The sequence below is a fragment of the Saimiri boliviensis genome, chromosome 13 (genome assembly GCF_048565385.1).
Source record: "Saimiri boliviensis isolate mSaiBol1 chromosome 13, mSaiBol1.pri, whole genome shotgun sequence".
NCBI classification, from domain to species: domain Eukaryota; kingdom Metazoa; phylum Chordata; class Mammalia; order Primates; family Cebidae; genus Saimiri; species Saimiri boliviensis.
Window position 1 is genome coordinate 52,184,341 of NC_133461.1, and position 18,701 is coordinate 52,203,041.

The following is an 18,701-nucleotide window of genomic DNA, read 5'->3' on the forward strand; positions in this document are numbered from 1 at the left end:
GAGAATATGGGTAAAAGACAAAACCTGGATGTGAAGATAGTGGGAAAAGCATGCTCCTGTCTAGGAATGGCTCCACCAAGCCTAGTGCCTGGCAAACACTGAGACAGCTCTCCACTTTCCTCTGCTCACCATCGACCCAGGTCCTGTTTCCATAGTGGCTTCCAGAACCATTGTTTCCTTTCTGCCTTGACTTAGTTTTCACTCTACTTCCTTCCTGGTTTGTCTTGTAGCCTCTGGATTGGTCTCTTCACTTCCAGGTCTGATCTTTGTCTATGCCACCCTCTCAATTACCAGTGGAGCATCTTTGTAAAATATCAACCAGATCATTCAGTCCCCTACTTAAAATCCATCAGTGATTTCGGATAGCAGTGAGGTTAACATCTGGATGTTTCACTCACATTAGTTCCTTCGTGCTCTAGCTGCTTTTCCAGCCTGGTCTCTGCTGTTGCCCCACTGTTTTTCTGATCTGTCCAGCGCTCACCATTTGAATAGCAACACAGGTACTTGCATTTCTTTGAAGGCATCATGTTGTTTTACGTGTCTATGGCCTTACCTGTGTTTCTGTTGCCTGAAGAGCTATGTTCTTGTTCTCAGTGCTATGCAGCATTTAAAATTTAGTCCGAGCTGCTCTTTTTGGGGTAGAATTTCCCTGCCCCAAATAGATGCCCCTCTGAGTACTTATCCCTCTTGCTGTAGTCGTTGACTTACTCTTCTCTCTCTCTCCCTGTGCTTGTCAGCCCTTCTCATGAAATGACATATGCAGAAAAGTAAGTTTCAAATGGCAAACTTGGGTAAATGGGCAAAACCACTCAAGGCCAGGGAAAAGAGACTTGCAGTGTCCAATCACCCTAAGCCATGCCTGGTCACCTTGAGGGCTAAAAGGATCAGTATCCCAAAACACTTGAACCTGCTTTTGACCCACCAGTTGGGAAGCTGCAGCAGATTGCAAACTTCTTGGGACAGGAATTTAGACGTTGTATCTCCAGGGACTTAATCAACTGGCTGTTAACCACATAGGTGTTCAAGAAATGTTTGCTTACTGAAGTTGTGCCAAGGCAGCCATAGTAATTCATTGTGAAGTTAAATGACTCTAAAGGTAGGAATATGTTAGTAAAGAATTGCAAACTACTCCTTATATTAAAGTTGGAGTACTGAAGTTGCTTTCTTCTATTGTATTTTTCTTTTACTAAATTTCAAGGTAAAGATAAAGGGGAATAATAATGGAAGAAAGAAACTTGGGTAGATCTTTCTGATTGGAAGAGGAGAAACTTTTGTTGCAAAGTGTACAAGCGAGTGTGTGTGTGTGTGTGTGTGTGTGTGTGTGCGCGTTTAACCTCCCTTAAGGCTAATTTCTTCCCATTCAGCATCCTCCTTCAAGGAATTTCACTTTAGACAGTGGTAATAAATTCACGATTGGCATGTTCTCCTTGATAATAGTACATCTGTGATATTTCTCTTTGGTCTTCAAGGACTGTGATAGACCTGTAGAACAATCAAGCAAAACCACAGAAAGCCTAAATTTCAACAGTGTGACTTTGTTTAATGCAGAGATCATACTTTCTGTCTGAGAAGATTTTATAGGCAAAGGAAAGAACAAATAGATGACAGGTTCCTTTCTTTTTCTTCTGTAAAACAATTTAATAACTTTCAGAGAATAGAGTGGTTAGAAAATAAACATTGCAGAAAAAGTAAAAGGAACACCTTCTCATCCGTGACCACGGGAGCTCTTTGGACTGGTTGGTGCCCAGCCAGGTCTCTGTCTGGGATGCCCATCACAGTCCTACTAAGCTTAGGCCGATGTGGTTCCAGGGATGCTCAGCCCTTAGCGACCCCATCGATTGCTTTTGTTTTTGTTTGTGTTTTGTTTGTTTGTTTACCTTTAGTTGACAGTAATAAAAAAAAATGAGGCAGCAGACCAGCAGGCGAGTGCGGGACAGACGGCTGCACAGTCTGGCAATGCTGCCTTCCTTCATTAGAGCCTGCTTGCCATTTTATAACAGTGTGCGATTTATTTCCCCTAAATCTGTTTTCGTCTTATGGGATTTGAAGTTAGAATGCATATCTAGAGCCCAGAAAGCACAAAATAATGATCCCGCCCTTTGGTTTTTGAAAACCAGGAAGGCTTTCTGCTTCTTGTTAACTCTTTGTAGCCTGAAGGTAACTTTCTCTGGTCTTAAAAAGTATGAACATAAATCAGGAATTACGATTTGAACATGCTTGTAGGGGAAGAGTGCTTTCAGACATGGTTTGTTTTAAACAGATACTCCCTGATTTTTTTTTTTAGGTGTGGGACTTCTAAATATGTCACTAAACCTAGAAGACTAGTTGTACGTACACACATGAACTTTAAATACAACATCATTAGACAGTTAATTACAGTTAGCACAAGATGGTTGTTAACCTGAGGTGCATCATTTGCAGTGACTTGGGGAGATTTTGGCATGGAATGCATTCAACTGAATTATTTGTTTACTTATTTAGTATAGAATTCCTGAATATGTGATGCTGGGTTATAATGCTTTTTTTTTTGTTTTCAGACAATATCCTTGAAAGAACTCGGGCAGCTTTCTACAGTCTCAGAAACCCTCTATTTTTACTAGTTCACTAGCAGTGTCGTGTTGGGACCACTTTTCCCTTAATTTTTTATTTTATTTTTTAACACTTTTAGGTTATTAAGATCCTGAAGGTCATGGTCATCATAGTGAAGCTAAGATTTGTTTGTTTTTTTTTTTAAGGCAGTATGTATTTTTTAGTTGGTAGTTTCTTGAACTCACTGGGCACTGTGTGGGTTGACTTAAGGTTGTGTAATTTATGCCATAGCTGTTTAATTTGGTGAAAAGCTGGCGATGATCAGAGAACAAACTGTTAGGAAGTGGTCCAGTTTTCAGTTCGCGTGTGTATATAAGTGGAGTATTTTGGGTTCATTCATCTCTTGCCAGTCTTAGTTGTTAAGTAATCTTCTTGCATTCATATTTACATCATCCTCAGAATCTTGTGTTTCTGCCACTCTCATAAAAACTGACTCTGGTTTTTAAGGTAGAGCTTCATGCTTGGAATTAACCAGGAAAAGCCTCATTTATATCTCCTGCAAGAGGAACAGAGGGCCTGCACTGTGTACTTGCTGCCAGAAGTTTTTATAGTAATACTTTGTATCTAGGCTCTGGCTCTTACCATTAAATGTGCTTTTTATAGAGTACCAAGTTATAAATGTAGTGCAGCTACGGCATATTAATCTTACTGCAGAGATTTAATGAGGCAGTTGTTTTGCGATGGACACTATTGGGAGCAGAGAGCAACAGAGTTTTACTTTACCACTGAGCTGCAGAAATATTCCTTGCCTGGTAATAATTATAACCACATGATCTCTTAGTTTTTCTTTCTTTTGCCAGTGCTTTTCCATGCAAAAGTGGCTTGGAAGGAGGTCCATTTTGAGGCAGCGAAATGGATTGGAAATTGGGCTGTTTTCTCAGTAGTTTGACATTTTAGCTTTGATCAGGCATGGGATCCTTGTTGCACAGAGAGAAATATGTAAGATGAGTTTCAAGAATACAGATAGTCTTTGCCAGTCCACTGAGATGGCTTTTAGATATTCATTACTTTTACTTGACTTTTATATAGGTTATAAAAAGTAAATGTGGTGAAACCTCATTTTTACATGGACAGAATAGAATTTCTGCTGGTTGGCCTTAAACTGATCCCACACTTGAAATTAATTGAAGTCCATGGGTTTATTGCCTCCAACACTTTTAAGCCAGTGCAATTTTTCATTTTCCGCACAGTTGTAATTTTATTAAACCAAGTTATAGCAATAACAATTCTTATGAAGAGGAGGATGAGACAAAGAAAAGAACCACCTGCCAGAGAACATAATCAGGGAAAAGAATGCCTCTTTTAAATTCCTATTTATAAGTAATGTTAACAAAATTGGAACCAGAAAGCTGCCACTTACTTTTGTAATAATAGTTGTGCCTGTGTTCCAAAATTCAGCATTTTATCCAGTTAGAAGGATATAAATCCAGTGTCCCACAGCACCCTTTTCGAAGGATGAAGTAGAAAGTTGGTTGAGGAGGTGAGATCATTTGTGTTGAATGCAACATATTTGGGCAGCATCATTTAGGGCAGGGGGAAAGCGAATAGTGCCTGCAGCTATGACACAGTTTGTGGTTGCAGTGTGGAGAGTATAGGGATATTTGAAAAGATCACCCTTTGCCCTGGGTTTATAGCACAACAATGGAGTTGGAAGAACAATGATCTTTCCTGCAGTGGTGCTGGGGGCAGGGCAGTACTTAGAGGCATGGACCTTGTATTTATAACCCCTCAGGTTGAAGTCAGAGGTTTGAATGGCTAGCAGAGTAATACAATTATTTTTTATGATTGAATCTCAAAGGACTTTATAAAAACTACATCACTAAGGCCATGTGCAATTATTGAAGTGTAGCCACCTGTGGGAAAGAAATGGTTGACAGTGTAAGCTTTCTAGAATCTTCCTACATCAACTGGCATTAGGGATGCAAACCCCAGCACAAGTAAATGCATCTTTTGAATGGGCAAAAAAGAATTTTTCGTGAAAGTGGAGGTTGGAAAAATCTTACAAGGAGAGAGTCTGAGATTCCAGTACTCATTACACCAAGGCATCATAGGCTATAATCGAACCCGCCTCCCAGAGGGTCCCTCTTAAGTGTTGACCTAAAAACAAATTCGCCAGTTGGCTGGAGCATGCATCCTAAAGTTGCAGCAGAAGTGAATAAGCTTGACTGGCTTCGGTCCCTGAAGGGTTCTATCTGCAAATGCAGAAGTGGAAGCAAAAACATTTTTTATTAGTCTTAAAATGACCCTCATTTTAATAACTAGCCACAGTGATGGAAGCATGGACTGGGGTCATTCTTCAGCTTTTAAGAGCGAAAGCATCATGCATTCTTCTATGTTTGTATTTTTGATACTGGATTCATGGAAAGTGTCCATATTCTTGAATAATAAGGAAAGTGAGTTTTTATCATTTTTCTCTGTATAGTACTTAAAGTATTCACAGAGTCTCCTTATTTAAAAACAAACAGGTCTGCAAACTGGATGTGTGGCATTTAAATACTCATATTAAAATTCAGACCTAACATCGACATTTCCCTGAGTACTATCAGTTTTTTTGAGAAACTGGAAACTTATGCTAAACAACCACGAGTATTCATGAGTGCACGCTGCTTTCCAATAAGTATTTTAATGGTGTTGGGGTCAGTTTGCCATAGTTGGGACAGTTATTTATTTTCCTGAATTGCTGTTGAGTTTGGCAGTATTTCACTACTTGTTTTTAGTTTGTTGGAGATCTTTGAATCATTGCCATTTGTGGTATCTGAAGCTCCAGATGAAATATTTGAGAGAAGCAAACCTAAATGGGATGGGTCCTATAGTTTCAGCTTTGGAAACTGTAGGCATGCGAGTGCTTTTTACTTTGGAGGTAACTGGTCTGTTTCTGTTTACAGACAAAATACCAGTAAAAGACTTTTAAAGGTACTCTCTGTTTTTTTTTCTCCTTCCCCTTCTCACCATCACTAAATAGTATTTACTAAGCACTCACCTGGATAGAAAACTATGCTGGGCAAAGTGCAAGACAAATGGGAAAACTCTGTGATTACTCCCCCCAGGAGTGAGCAGTCGAAATCCTGGTATACCGAAATGGGCACTATGTAGAATGTTGAGATAATAATTTTCCAGATGGCAAACCAACCCAAATTACCAATTTGCCAATTTACCAATTGTGTGTTCCTTTTGGGGGGAAAATTTACTTAAACAGTGTGTTCTTTTTGAAAAAACCCCAACAAACAAAACTCAAAAGGAATTTTGCTTTTTTAAAAAACCCAAGAGATTATCAGGTACATTGTGATATAAGTTGATTTTGGCATATGTGAATCATTGGAAGGCTGGTGATATAGTTATGTTTATTGCAGACGTGAAGAAAGGCTTTAGAACAACTGCCAGACAAAAAAGGGAGTATAAGTGACTTGTAGAAGAGGCATTCATAGAAACATGCTATGTGCAAGATAGCAGAAAGCACTCTCAGAGTGGTGTGGTGGCATTTATGGACTTTTTTGAGAAATAATTGGTTAATTTTGATTCTGTGGATTCTTGATTGGAACATTTAATGAAATATTAAAAATATTAAATAGCTGGGCATGGCAGTATGTGCCTGTGGTCCCAACTACTTGGGAGGCTGAGGCAGGAGGATTGCTTGAGACCAGGAGTTGGAGGCTACAGTGAGCTATGATAGTGCCTATAAATAGCCCCTGCACTACCGCTTGGGCAACCTAGTGAGACCCATCTCTAAAAAGCAAAATTAAAAAAATTAAACATATGTATACTTAAATTTCCATATTTATTATAGCCATTAACAGTAATACTGCAGTCATGTAAAATGTGGCTACAGATAATGCATTACGTATTTCTTAGGTATCTCGATACAGTTCTTTTGTAATCATTTCATTGACTAGTCAAGGCCTTACAGAAAATAGAAACCTCTAGTTTCATTTTACTATATTTTGAGATAGAGTTTATGACTTTGAAGGACTTCTTGTTACTGGAAATCAACAACCCATAAATTCAGTCACTGATTGTATTAGCCTATTATCTTAATTTCCCTCAAAGAGATACTCTCCTGCCCCATCCCCACACAGTTCCTTTCTCCCTCCCTCTTTGGGAGGAAATGAGTCAAAGGACAGCGTAACTAATCAAAAAGCATTTATTGAGCTATAAGTGAAAGCATTCCACGTGCTTCCCCCCAATCCCGCAGCCCCACCTCTCCCTGCTGTTTGTGTATCATTTTTAGGTCAAATGGAACTATTTTTAGTTTTCACAACAATCAGCTTTACAACATTGATAATGCTAACTCAAGTTGTTGATTATTTATAATTGTTTTTTGTATATCTTATTTCACTTCTTTGGATAATTTGAAAACAAGAGACATAAATTTACACTTGAGTTGGCATTTGTCAGAATGTTTTGCTATGTGAGAGAGCTTGTTTTGCTATAACTGTCTAACAAATAATGGAGTAGCTGTGTGTTTTGACCAGTTTGTAAGTAAAGGTCAATTTTGTGCCTATGGTAATTAGCTTAGCTTATTCTAGACTTTTGGCTAATTCTGGTTAATTCCTCTTGAAAGAGTATATTTAGCAGAAAAAGAGTTCATTCTTCAGCACAGTGGGTTTTCTTCCTTTTACATTGGAGACTTAAATTTTAAAAGTGATTTATCTCTCTCTTTTAAGCAAAAACTAAAAGGCTATGAAAAATGGCTGAGTCAATCTTAAGAGTGGACGAGTGATTTCATGGGAGAGATAGGAAAAGGGCTACATGGTGGGGAAAAGGAAGACGTCCTTTGATAATCACTAACTGAATAATTTTAGGAGAGGCTCACTTTTGATTCTCCTGTAATAAAATCTACAATGAAGCCCTCCTGTTGTAACTTCAAGGAAAACAGTGTTTCTGTTTTTGGTAGCAAGAAGATTAAAAGTTACTTTAAAAGAACCTGTCTTTAAACCCCATACTTACGGTGTTGATTTTCTTTCAGACCCCAACTGTAAACTTGAAGACAAGACTGAAGATGGAGAGGCACTAGATTGTAAGAAGAGGCCGGAAGACGGGGAGGAGTTGGAAGACGAAGCTGTGCACAGCTGTGACAGCTGCCTCCAGGTGTTTGAATCGCTGAGCGATATCACAGAACACAAGATCAATCAATGTCAACTGACAGGTAAACAATACTTACCCATTTTTGGTCTTCTTGTACTGTTCTATTTCTGATTTTTTCAGTTTGTTCCTTTATGTGTTTTTCTCCTCTAATTATTTTATTCCTATACCTAGCTAAGCCTAGAGGCGCTTTTGAAAGAATGCTGAGATGGTTGTTTGGGGTAATCTCAGTGTCACAGTCCTCTTAGATTTTGAAATGCACCTAGATGTTAATAGCAAGGGTGTATTTTCTTTTTTAATTTCTTTTTTACATGATGCCATGTAGGAGCCGAACATGAATATTGGATGACTAATAGAATATTTTAAAAATCCTTTGAATACCTTTTCAAAGACGGCATGGGAAATTAACATATGTTAGCTTAGACATTACTTCCTGAAGGAAACCTTTCCTGATTTCCCTCTGTCTGAGTTAGCCACATTTTTTGTGTTCCCATAAAGTCCAATACTTATTCTTGAGCACCACAGTTCTCATTGGGTGTGTTCATTTTTCCTTCTCATTCATTAGACTGAAAACTGATTAATGACTGAAACTGTGTCTTATTTATTCGAATTATCTGAGCCTAGCACAATATCTGGCCCATAGCAGGTATTGTGGCTCATTATGACTGGCAAGCTATTCTGCTGTGCAGTTCCTTGGAAGAGTCAGATTTAAAGTAACGTATTGCATAGCGTGTTCAATGTAATGACTAAGTAAAACTGAGGCTCAGCTTACCAAATATTTACTCCCTTTAAATCTATCCTACAGGAATACATTATATGAGCCTGGGTAGGGTATTTTAGATAGACGTCTGTAAGATACACATCATTTACTCCTGTTTGAAGCTGACACCACTCCTATGTGTGTGTATGCGTGCGTCTCTCTCTCTGCCTCTTATTTTACCAGCACAAATCTTTCTTCAGTTAAGCAAGTATAGGAAATGTGTTTATTGGACAAGTGGTTCTCTGACTGTTTTCCACTGCATGTTCATATTTTTATAAGATTTTAAAGTGTGTTCTATTTTAACAAGGGTTTCTGAACAGATTATTGTGGAATGTTGAATTAAATCCATTAAATAGGACTCTTTATTAAAAGCGCATTGTGGCTCTTCTCTTTAGAAAGGGATTATAGTGAGCAAGTTTGTCAGGCCCCAGAATCATCTTTCTTTTGGAAAACCCATAAACGTTTTCTGGAACAGAAGTTTGAGAATCCATGTTGCTTATATAAATATTGGCCATACACATATATTTTACAGTTTATATATGCTTTTAGGGAGCAACTTTTATTTTCACACAATTCCAAACTTACAGAAAAAATCAGACAAATAATACAAGGAACTCGCATATCATTTACCTGATTCACCAGTTGCTTACATTTTTCACCATTTACTTTATTCTGTTTCTCTCTCACCTTTAGCAGTTTCTTTCTAAATCATTTGAGAAAAAGTGGGAGACATCACACCTCTATAAATATATCCTGTGTATTTCTAAAGAACAGATCTCTTCTCTTACATGTCCATGGTATACGTAACAAAACTGAGAAAGTTAATCTTTTGGCTGGGTGCGGTGGCTTACACCTGTAATCCCAGCACTTTGGGAGGCTGAAGCAGGTGGATCACCTGAGGTCAGGAGTTCGAGACCAGCCTGACCAATGTGGTGAAACCTCATCTCTACTCAAAATACAAAATTAGCTGAGCATGGTGGTACATGCCTATAATCCCAGCTACTTGGGGGTCTGAGACAGGAGAATTGCTTGAACCTGGGAGGCGGAGGTTGCAGTGAGCTGAGATTGCACCATTGCACTCCAGCCTGGGCAACAAGAGCAAAATTCTGTCTCATAGAAAAAACAAAGAAAGTTAACCCGTTAACACAAAATAGTACTAATTCACAATCCATATTTAAATTTCAACAGTTGTCTTAATAATGTCCTTGGTAGCTATTTTTTTCTCCTCCTCCAGGATTCAGGATCATGCATAACATTTAATTGTCATCACTTTTACCTCTTTTAACCTGGAATGTTCTCAGACCTTTGTCTTTCCTGACCATGGCATTTTTGAAGAGAAGCTAATGGTCAGTTTACAGAATGCTTATCCATTTGGGTTTGTCTGATGTTTCCCAATGATTAAATTCAGGTTTCATAGGCATCTGTAGTATTCAGGCTCCTGCAGTAGGAGCAATAAAGAAGTGATATTGCACCCTCTCAGTGCATCAGATCAGGAAGTACATGATGTTAGTTGGTTACAGTTGGTTACAGTGGTGATGATGTTAACATTGAATATTTGTTTAAGGTGGTATCTGCTAACAGTTTTCATTATAAAGTTACTGTTTCTCTTTGTATATCCTTAGTAATTTGTGGGAGGATAACTTTGATGATACTATATAAATACCCACATTTTCATAAAATGTTTACCAATGGTTTCTTTTTTTTTTTTTTTTGAGATGGAGTCTTGCTCTGTTACCCAGGCTGGACTGCATTGGCCCAATCTCGGCTCACTGCAACCTCCACCTACCTGGGTTCAAGTGATTCTCTCGCCTTAGCCTCTTGAGTAGCTGGGACTACAGGTCCGCACCACCACGCCCAGCTAAATTTTTGTACTTTTTAGTAGAGACAGGGTTTCACCATGTTGGCAAGGCTGGTCTCAAACTCCTGGCCTCAAGTGATTCGCCCACCCCGGCCTCCAAAAGTGTTGGGATTACAGGCATGAACCACCATGCCAGCTGTACTCACTGTTTTTATGTCTATTGCAAATTCATACTTTGTCTATTTGTTAGCCTACTGTAATATTCTTTCTTATTCATTTATTTGTATATTTATGTTACGGTCATCTTTTAGGTTTTGATTTTATTTCGTGGGTCATAATTCATTACTCTCATTGTATTGATACCCAGATTGCCATAGATTAGCCAATGGGAGTCCCTTCAAACAGGATCCTGAATGTGTTTAATATGCCTTCATCATTATTTGAGAACTTTAGTTTCTGTTGCAAATAGATGCTCCAAAATCATCATAGTCTTTTCTTGTCCTAGTCCTGCAGTCAGCCAGCAGTGTGTTTTTTCTTTGTTCTTTCTTTCTTTCTTTTTTTTTTTTTAAGGAGTCCTTGTTCTTAATGAGGACAAAAGTATTTAGAAACCAAGATATGGATACTATGTATGCTTAATGCTATAGGTATACCATTACTTAAAGACCTCTCAGTAGACAGAAGTAGGAAATGTACATGCATACTTTTTTTTCCCCCTTGAGACGGAGTCTGTCGCCCAGGCTGGAGTGCAGTGGCGTGTCTCGGCTCACTGCAACCTCCACCTACTGAGTTCAAGCAATTCTCTGCCTCAGCCTTTCGAGTAGCTGGGATTACAGGCACCCACCACCGTGCCCGGCTAATTTTTGTATTTTTAGTAGAGACAGGGTTTCACCATCTTGTCCAGGCTAGTCTTGTTAAACTCCTAACCTCATGATCCACCCTCCTGTGCCTCCCAAAGTGCTGGGATTACGGTGTGAGCCACCATGCCCAGCCCATGCATACTTAATATAATGCACATATAATATAGTTCATAAAAAAGGCAAACATATACAAGTATATACACATATGTGTATATTTCTTTATCCAGTAAAAACCATATGGTCATATTAATACCTCTCATTCAATTCAGTCCTTCAGGTCCATCCTAGTCTTTTTCCTTTCTGTATTTGTTACTGCCTTCCTTAGCAGAGAGGAACCTGGCTTCCATTATTCTTATTAATATGTTCACTCAGTTTCTTGAGCCTGGGATATACAGTAAGTAGTTTCAAAATTGCTTACTCATATCACCATGATAGGTAAACTGAGTTTAAGATTTGTTTATACTTAATAATGCTGTAATTTTTATTGCACCATTTACATACGGTGAAATTCATAAATTATAAGTATACAATTTGGTGAATTTTGACAAAATCAATACACACATGTGACACACCCTTCTTAAGATATAATTTCATTCATCCTGGAAAGTTCCCTCACACGTCATCAGATGAATAATGCTCCACTAGAATTAATCAGTTTTTGAGTTGTTTTAACCATAGATTGATTTTGCCTATTCTAGAACTTCTTATAAATGAAATTATATGGCATGTACCCTTTTTTTGTGTGTCCAGCTTCTTTTGTTCAGTATAGTGTCTATGAGATCCATTTATATTGTTGTGTATGTAAGTAGTGTGTTTCTTTTTATTGCTGTGTAGTATTCCATCATATGAACATATCAGAGTTTGTTTTCCATTCTCTTGTCAGTGGATACTTTATTTTTAGTTTTTGAATATCATGAATAAAGTTGTAGTTAACCTTCTATATGGATCCTTTTGTGGACATATGTTTTATTTCTATCATTAGGAGTAGAATTTCTGGGTCATTGGGTGAAGGGCATGAGATAGGATATATTTAGTTGTTATTAGAAACTTCCAAACTCTTTTTCAAAACGATTGTACCATTTACACTCCCACCAGCAATAGATGAGAGTTCTGGTTGTCGTACGTGCTTGCTGACACTTATATTGTCTGTCTTTAATTTTGACATTCTGTTGGGCATTTATTGGTATTTTTTGTGGATTTTCTAGCTCGTGTCTATTTAATTGACTTCATTTAAGTTGTATTTTTCCCAGAACATACCATTTTTGGAAAGTCCCATTAAATGCAGATAATTAGTAAGATGCCATTTTCAGTAGAATAACTGGTGCTTTAAACAAAGCTTTGCTTATGTAGAATCAGCACTAATATCGGTTTATACCGATAATAAAGACACGGGAACTTCAGTGTACTCACTGGACTGAGATGCCAGTGTACATTAATCTAGCAAGAAATCCCATCTTTGGTAAGAGTAGGTCCTCTCTCATGCTAAAAGTTATTTTAAAATTCATATAATTTAGAAAACAAACTTCAAGTTCAACTTAGTGAGTGGTTAATTTTTCCTGCCCTATAGTTATTCTTATGTTCAGCTCTATGAAATTGAATGGAAGCAAAAGGCATTATTCCTGTCTCATACAACTTTAATAATATCTGTGCAGCATATGCTGAATTTTCCACATGTGGCATGATGAAGATAATATTTATGAGTTAATTTTTAAAAAAAAAACTGATACAATATCTGGTTTCTTTTAGTCTGAAGCTTTCTGAAAGCAGGGAATCTATTCTGTGCTCACGTACTACAGCAGGTTAGTCAGAGGTAGAATAGTAGAGGCTGGGCGTGGTGGCTCACATCTGTAATCCCAGCACTTTGGGAGGCCAAGGTGGGCAGATCACCTGAGTTCAGGAGTTTGAGATGAGCCTGGCCAAAATGGTGAAACCCCGTCTCTGCTAAAAATAGAAAAAAAGTTAGCCAGGCATAGTGGCACATTTCTGTAGTCCCAGCTGAGGGACTGAAGGAGGCTGAGGCAGGAGAATGGCTTGAAACCTAGGAGGCGGAAGTTGCAGTGAGCTGAGATTGTGCCATTGCACTCCAGCCTGGGTGATAAGAGCGAAACTCTGTCCTACACAACCCCCCACAAAAAAAGTAGAGGCTTACTTGCCACTTGTTGATGTACGTGTCCAGAAAGAGTATCTGATGGGTGTTGTTTTCATGTTTATTGCTGTTCAGGATGATTTCTTTGGGATGGTGGTAGATTTGGGAGGCAAAGTAGACATGGAGGCCAAGGAAGAGGAAAAAAAAAAAAAAAAGAGGGAGAAATGAAATCAGGAATCATTCATGTTTGTTGAAGGTGTTAAAGTTGAAGCTTGAGTTGGCTGAAGGTTGCCCTCCAGTCTGATCTGGAAAAGATTAAAGACACTTGGAAGCATTTTAATTAAAAAAGTCATATTATGCTTTGCCTTCTTGCTTGGTTAAAGCCTTTTAGTGTAATTTGGGAAGTCTGACAGTTCCAGTGTTTGCTTCCCACTGCTTGAATTCACTCTTGGTGCTGCTTCTCCCTGCCCTTCTCCCCACCCCCTCCGTCCCACTGACTGACAAAGTGCTGGATTTAGCAAAGGAAGGTATTTCTATGTATACATTTTTTTTTTTTTTTTTTTTTTTGCCTCTTGGTTTTATTGCTTTCTTTTTTCCTTTTTTTTTTTTCCAAATTCTTTTTGTCTTTTAACTTCATTCAGCCCCATTTGCATCTTTGCTAATTTTCCTCTAATTCTGGTCCTTTCTCCAAGATTCTTAATTTCCTTGTCCATATTTCCCCCCTTCCTTTCTCCCTGCCCACTCCATCGTCTGATCTTGCTGCTTTCTCAGCTTATTCTTTGCTGCTTGTGGCTTCCCTTCTATTAATCTTGAAGTCGTTCCTGACACGTTTGGACCTACCCAGCTATACCATTGCCTGAAGACTTTTTGATGAACAATCTGTGTAAAGAAAGAGGGAATCTTGAGCAGTGTGCTAGAGGGTTAATTATATGGTACGATTAGAAGTGAAAGATATCTTACAACTTGTTGATTTGCAAAATAAGAGAAAAGGGGTATATGCTATGTTCTGATGCCTGTGTGGGTTACTCAGGGTAGTTCTGTTATGAGAGAGCCATAGAAATCCTGTCTTAGGTTCTTCCCTTCTTTTAACTGAGGGTTTTCTTGATAACTTAAGATCTTTTCCGTTGGTGAGTTCCATCCCCAAGGGTGATGCACATTCCTTGGAGAGTCTGCCTTGATGAAAACCTATTCACTCTGCATCAAACGTCTTGAAATTGAGCCAAGACCAAACCAAGCCTTTGGAGATGAAGGTCAAATACAGAACAAGATGATCAATTCTAGACCCAGATTTGAGAGTCAGCTGTAAGATTATGTGCCAGGTCAAATAATGATTAGCTGTCCATATGGACTGAAATTTTAGACAGTGGATCCTGCAGGGATAAAGGAAATGTGAGTCTCATACACAGTTCGTGGAGTGTGTCACTGAGAGAGTATTCTAGAATTTGGACAGTTTTTTGGACAAGCATCCTTGATCTAAGAAAGAACGAAACAATCCCTGACGATAGCAGAGGACGTGGTGACACTCACAGATGAGTTCTCTCTCCTTTGTCTCATGGTGTAGTTTTCCTGGCGTCTACAGTCCAACATATATAAGTAAGTTATGTATCATCCCTGCTTGAAGGAATAGGGGGAAAGGTGAAAGAAAAAATTAAATCTCTTTCTTCAGTTGTAGCAGTAGATAGAAACCACCTGTCCTGCCCCAGCCCTGCTGTCTTTTTCCTGGAGGCTAGGAGGCTGGGGAATCAACACTCTAATGCTGTTGGGACTCTCTGATGCAGAAGACAGATTATCAAAATATATATTTAAAGAAGGAAAAGCACAGAGAACCTCTCATTTTACTAATCCACAAAGCCTATCATTTCTTGCCAATTCCCTCAGGGGGTGGGGAGGGCTGGAAGCCAGAGGGGTCTCATCACACTGCTCAACAAAGATTTAATAGCAGGGTGCTATGGGGAAGGCTGAGATTACAGAGACTTTGTTATGCTTACAAAACTGAGTAAGAACTAGCGTTGTAAATCATCAAAACTAAGCTACACTTAACAGGATAAATGTGTAAAGTGCATTTGGTAATACTCTGTGCTTGTTGTTCTGACTCATTTTTCTCCTCTCTCCTGCTAATTTGCAAACTTGAGTTGTCTGTTAAGTGTTCTTTCACATCATTAATGTGAATTGCCTGGGCGTAATTGCAGAAAAAACTAAATAGCATTGTATTAGTTCTTAACCCTCTGGTCTACCATACTATTGGAAGATGAGTGTGTAGAAATATGTGTGGCGGTCATTCTGCTATAGTTTTGGGAAACATGTTTGTAGACCGGATACATAAAGCCCTATCCAGGGTTGTGGCTTCTTTACAAATCATCTTCCTGTTCACATTTTTTAGGGAAATGAACTGAATTGATGAGTGTTTGTTGTTCATCAGTGTAAAGCACTACGTCCATTTAATTTTATTTTAAATGTTATGAAACTTCCTGGAAGCGTCATACAATTTTTGTGAGCTGAAGAAACTTTTTGACGTCTGGAATATCCTTATTTGGCCAAAGAATTTTTTTAAATGTGAAAGTGAGTTTATTTGTGTCATTTGGTTGTGGCAAATTAAAGCCTGGTTCATTCCAATGAACAATACAGTGCTCTAACAGCTAGTTCTGTTGGCAGTGGGAATAAGGGAAATGAGCAGTTTATAGAATGAAGCATCGTTTTCATAAAAGCAGATTGGAACTGCTTAGAACTTTTTTTTTGCTGTTTTCCTTATCAAACCATTAGTTGAAATAAATTACATAAAATAAATGTGATATTTTAACTTTTTAGTTCATATTAATTAGGCTTAAGGCATTATAAGTTTTATTTGCATATTTCTATATTAATTTCTGTGTTAATTCATTATTCATACTTTGTTATTAATTTATATATTATTAATCTATTTCTATATTAATTAGGCTTAAAGCACTATAAATCTTATTTTCCTGTTTCCTTCCATTTTGATCAGTTCCTCATTTTGTGCCTAAAATATGTCTGCTTTTACCCTGCTTCGTTCTGCAAATCTCCCTAAGCCCTCAAAATGCAGTTTTATGGCCACCATTGATTCTACTATCCAGCCTATCTCTATGCATTTTACTTTTAGACTTGTGATTTCTAAATTTTTTTGCCAAAAAATTTAGTATGCACTTTTATAATATATATATTTACTAACATATTACATAGATACATGTGTTACGCAACATTCACAAAAACAGAAATCAAAAAATTAGATAAAGATGAAATAAGCAGGATTTAAAAATAATTTTATGTTATTTTGAAGTCCTGGTCTATGTTTGCTTATTTTGGTAATTCATTTTAATGGCTGTTGAAACTGAAAAAACACTTCACAAAACCTCCAGAGAGAATGTATATTATTCTTTCCCATTTGGTTGTTATCAGCGGTGGGTGTAAATTCATATTTCTAAGAACTTTACTGATAATCTCACTTCTATGCATTTGTTTTGACAACTTTTAGTCAATTCTGATGAAACTGTCCCCCTTCCTTTCCCTTTCATATGGTAGGTGACAAGGAGCTTTTACTAGGCCTGGAAGGGCCAGATTTGCCTTTTTCTTGTTGATTACTTGCGCTTGACTATCAATATCCTGCACGTTTTTTTTTTTTAAGCAGAAAACTTTTAAAATCAGTTGTCAAAATTTGAGGACTTTGCATGAATTAGATTAGATTAGTTAAAATTAAATATAATGGGCCAGGTGTGGTGGCTCGCACCTGTAATTCCAGCACTTTGGGAGGCTGAAGCAGGCGGATCACCTGAGGTCCGGAGTTTGAGACCAGCCGGGCCAATGTGGTGAAACCCTGTCTCTACCAAAAATAAAAATTTAGCTGGGCGTGGTGGCACACGCCTGTAGTCCCAGCTATTCTAGAGGCTGAGGCAGGAGAATCGCTTGAATCTGGAAGGCAGAGGTTGCAGTGAGCAGAGATGGTGCCACTGTACTCCAGCCCTGGGCGACAGAGCAAGACTCGTCTCAGAAAAAAAAAAGAAAATTAAATATGATGATCCGTAAGTCTGCTTCGCTGGACATGGTAGACTGCATTAATATGAGATGGGATGAAAGGGGCGGATAAGCCAGCCCGCCTAGCTGACTGGAGAACTGTTTATCTCGTTGCTACTCAGGAAGGTCTTGTTAGTACCTGGATGGCTGTTTCTGATTGGTGTCTGTTCTGATTGTTTTCTAACTATTCAGAATATCCCCTCTCCTGCAGAGTAATGTACCCTGTATTTCAGAGACCACTGTTATTGAATATCACTTATTTCATGAGGTAAAAAACAACTCGCCAAATCTCTGTTCCTCTCAGTTTTAGAGAAAGGCGTGGGTCTGAGTGTGTCACTTCCTTCAACTGTGAGGGCTCCGACAAAGTTCTTCTACGCAGTTACCAAAGGATCATCCATAGTTGTTTCTGACTTCTGAACTGTAGGCTGGGTATGCTGCTTTTTCTAGTTTTAGAGGGTCAGTTCAGTCATTACCTAGTATACAACCTTTGTTATTTTCACATTGATTTTGCTGCAGCAGAATTTTTTGAGTATTAGTACCTGGTCTGCCATTCTATTCTTGATATATTTGTTTGTAAAATTCGCTACCAAAACATGGATGTAAAATAATTGTTTTTAGATCTGTTATTTTCTCAAAGCTCTTTGAATGCTTGTGGGTATTGTAATTGGGATTTATGAAAGGACAGTCTGTACTGATGAATGTTTTCCCAGTATAAGTGATGATCTGTTACATTTATTAACTAAAATTTAAAAGTTTGGATTTTGAAGGGGTACTATAAGAAATCTTTCTCCGTAATTTTGGTGTCCATATTTTATTAGGCGTTTTAACTTTTAGCCTGCTTAAATAACTTGTGATTCACAAGAAAGCTGCTGATTATGAATGGACAGTACTTGAAGGATGTTCTCTTCAAGAAATAGAAAATAAATGGGTATATTCACTTTAATTTTAACAAGTAAAACCTAAGTGGAGAATATCTTACATTAGTTATAATTATGTTCACGAATCACCTGTTTCTTGACTAATTTGAGTTTTTTTATAATTAGTCTTTTGAAATGAATAGAATTCAAGAAGAAAATTATCATTATTTATCTGTATATAAGAAAATGTTACCTTTGGATGTCTGCAGAACTATAGAAGTTTTAGATAAATTGCTTTGCCTTAGTTGTATAATTAATAATGAATATATAATGATCTAACTGTGTGGTTTCAGGATTCATTTGCCAAAAATTGTAAATAAATTGTCAAGAACACAAAGCATGGGAGAATATCTTCAAGAATTTCTACTGTGTCCTTGATGGTCATTGATGGTAATGAAAGCTGTCAGTTTGTCCCTGTGGAGAAGTGTAAAAATTATAAATGAAGGGCTGTATTTGGGATGTGGAGACAGTGGGATCTCTTTTGTGGGGAAGATGAATTAAAAGAGGCCCACTCTTTCTTAGGCCCTCTGCAGTCATTGGTCTATCTTGTAAGCGCCATGTTCAGCCATTTGGATACAGTTGTATGCAC

General features: G+C 37.9%; 1 protein-coding gene across 3 annotated transcripts in view; it reads left to right on the plus strand.

Moving 5' to 3' along the window:
- ZNF521 (zinc finger protein 521) overlaps positions 1–18,701 on the plus strand; it is a 294,695-nt gene that overhangs the window by 22,486 nt on the left and 253,508 nt on the right. For all 3 annotated transcript variants that reach the window (XM_074383662.1, XM_039463844.2, XM_074383660.1), the window contains one exon: positions 7,553–7,732. Coding sequence is in view for 2 of the 3 variants with exons in the window: in XM_039463844.2 (XP_039319778.1) it covers positions 7,553–7,732 (180 nt within the window). In the remaining variant the exon portion in view is untranslated. The remainder of the gene's footprint in view (positions 1–7,552; positions 7,733–18,701) is intronic.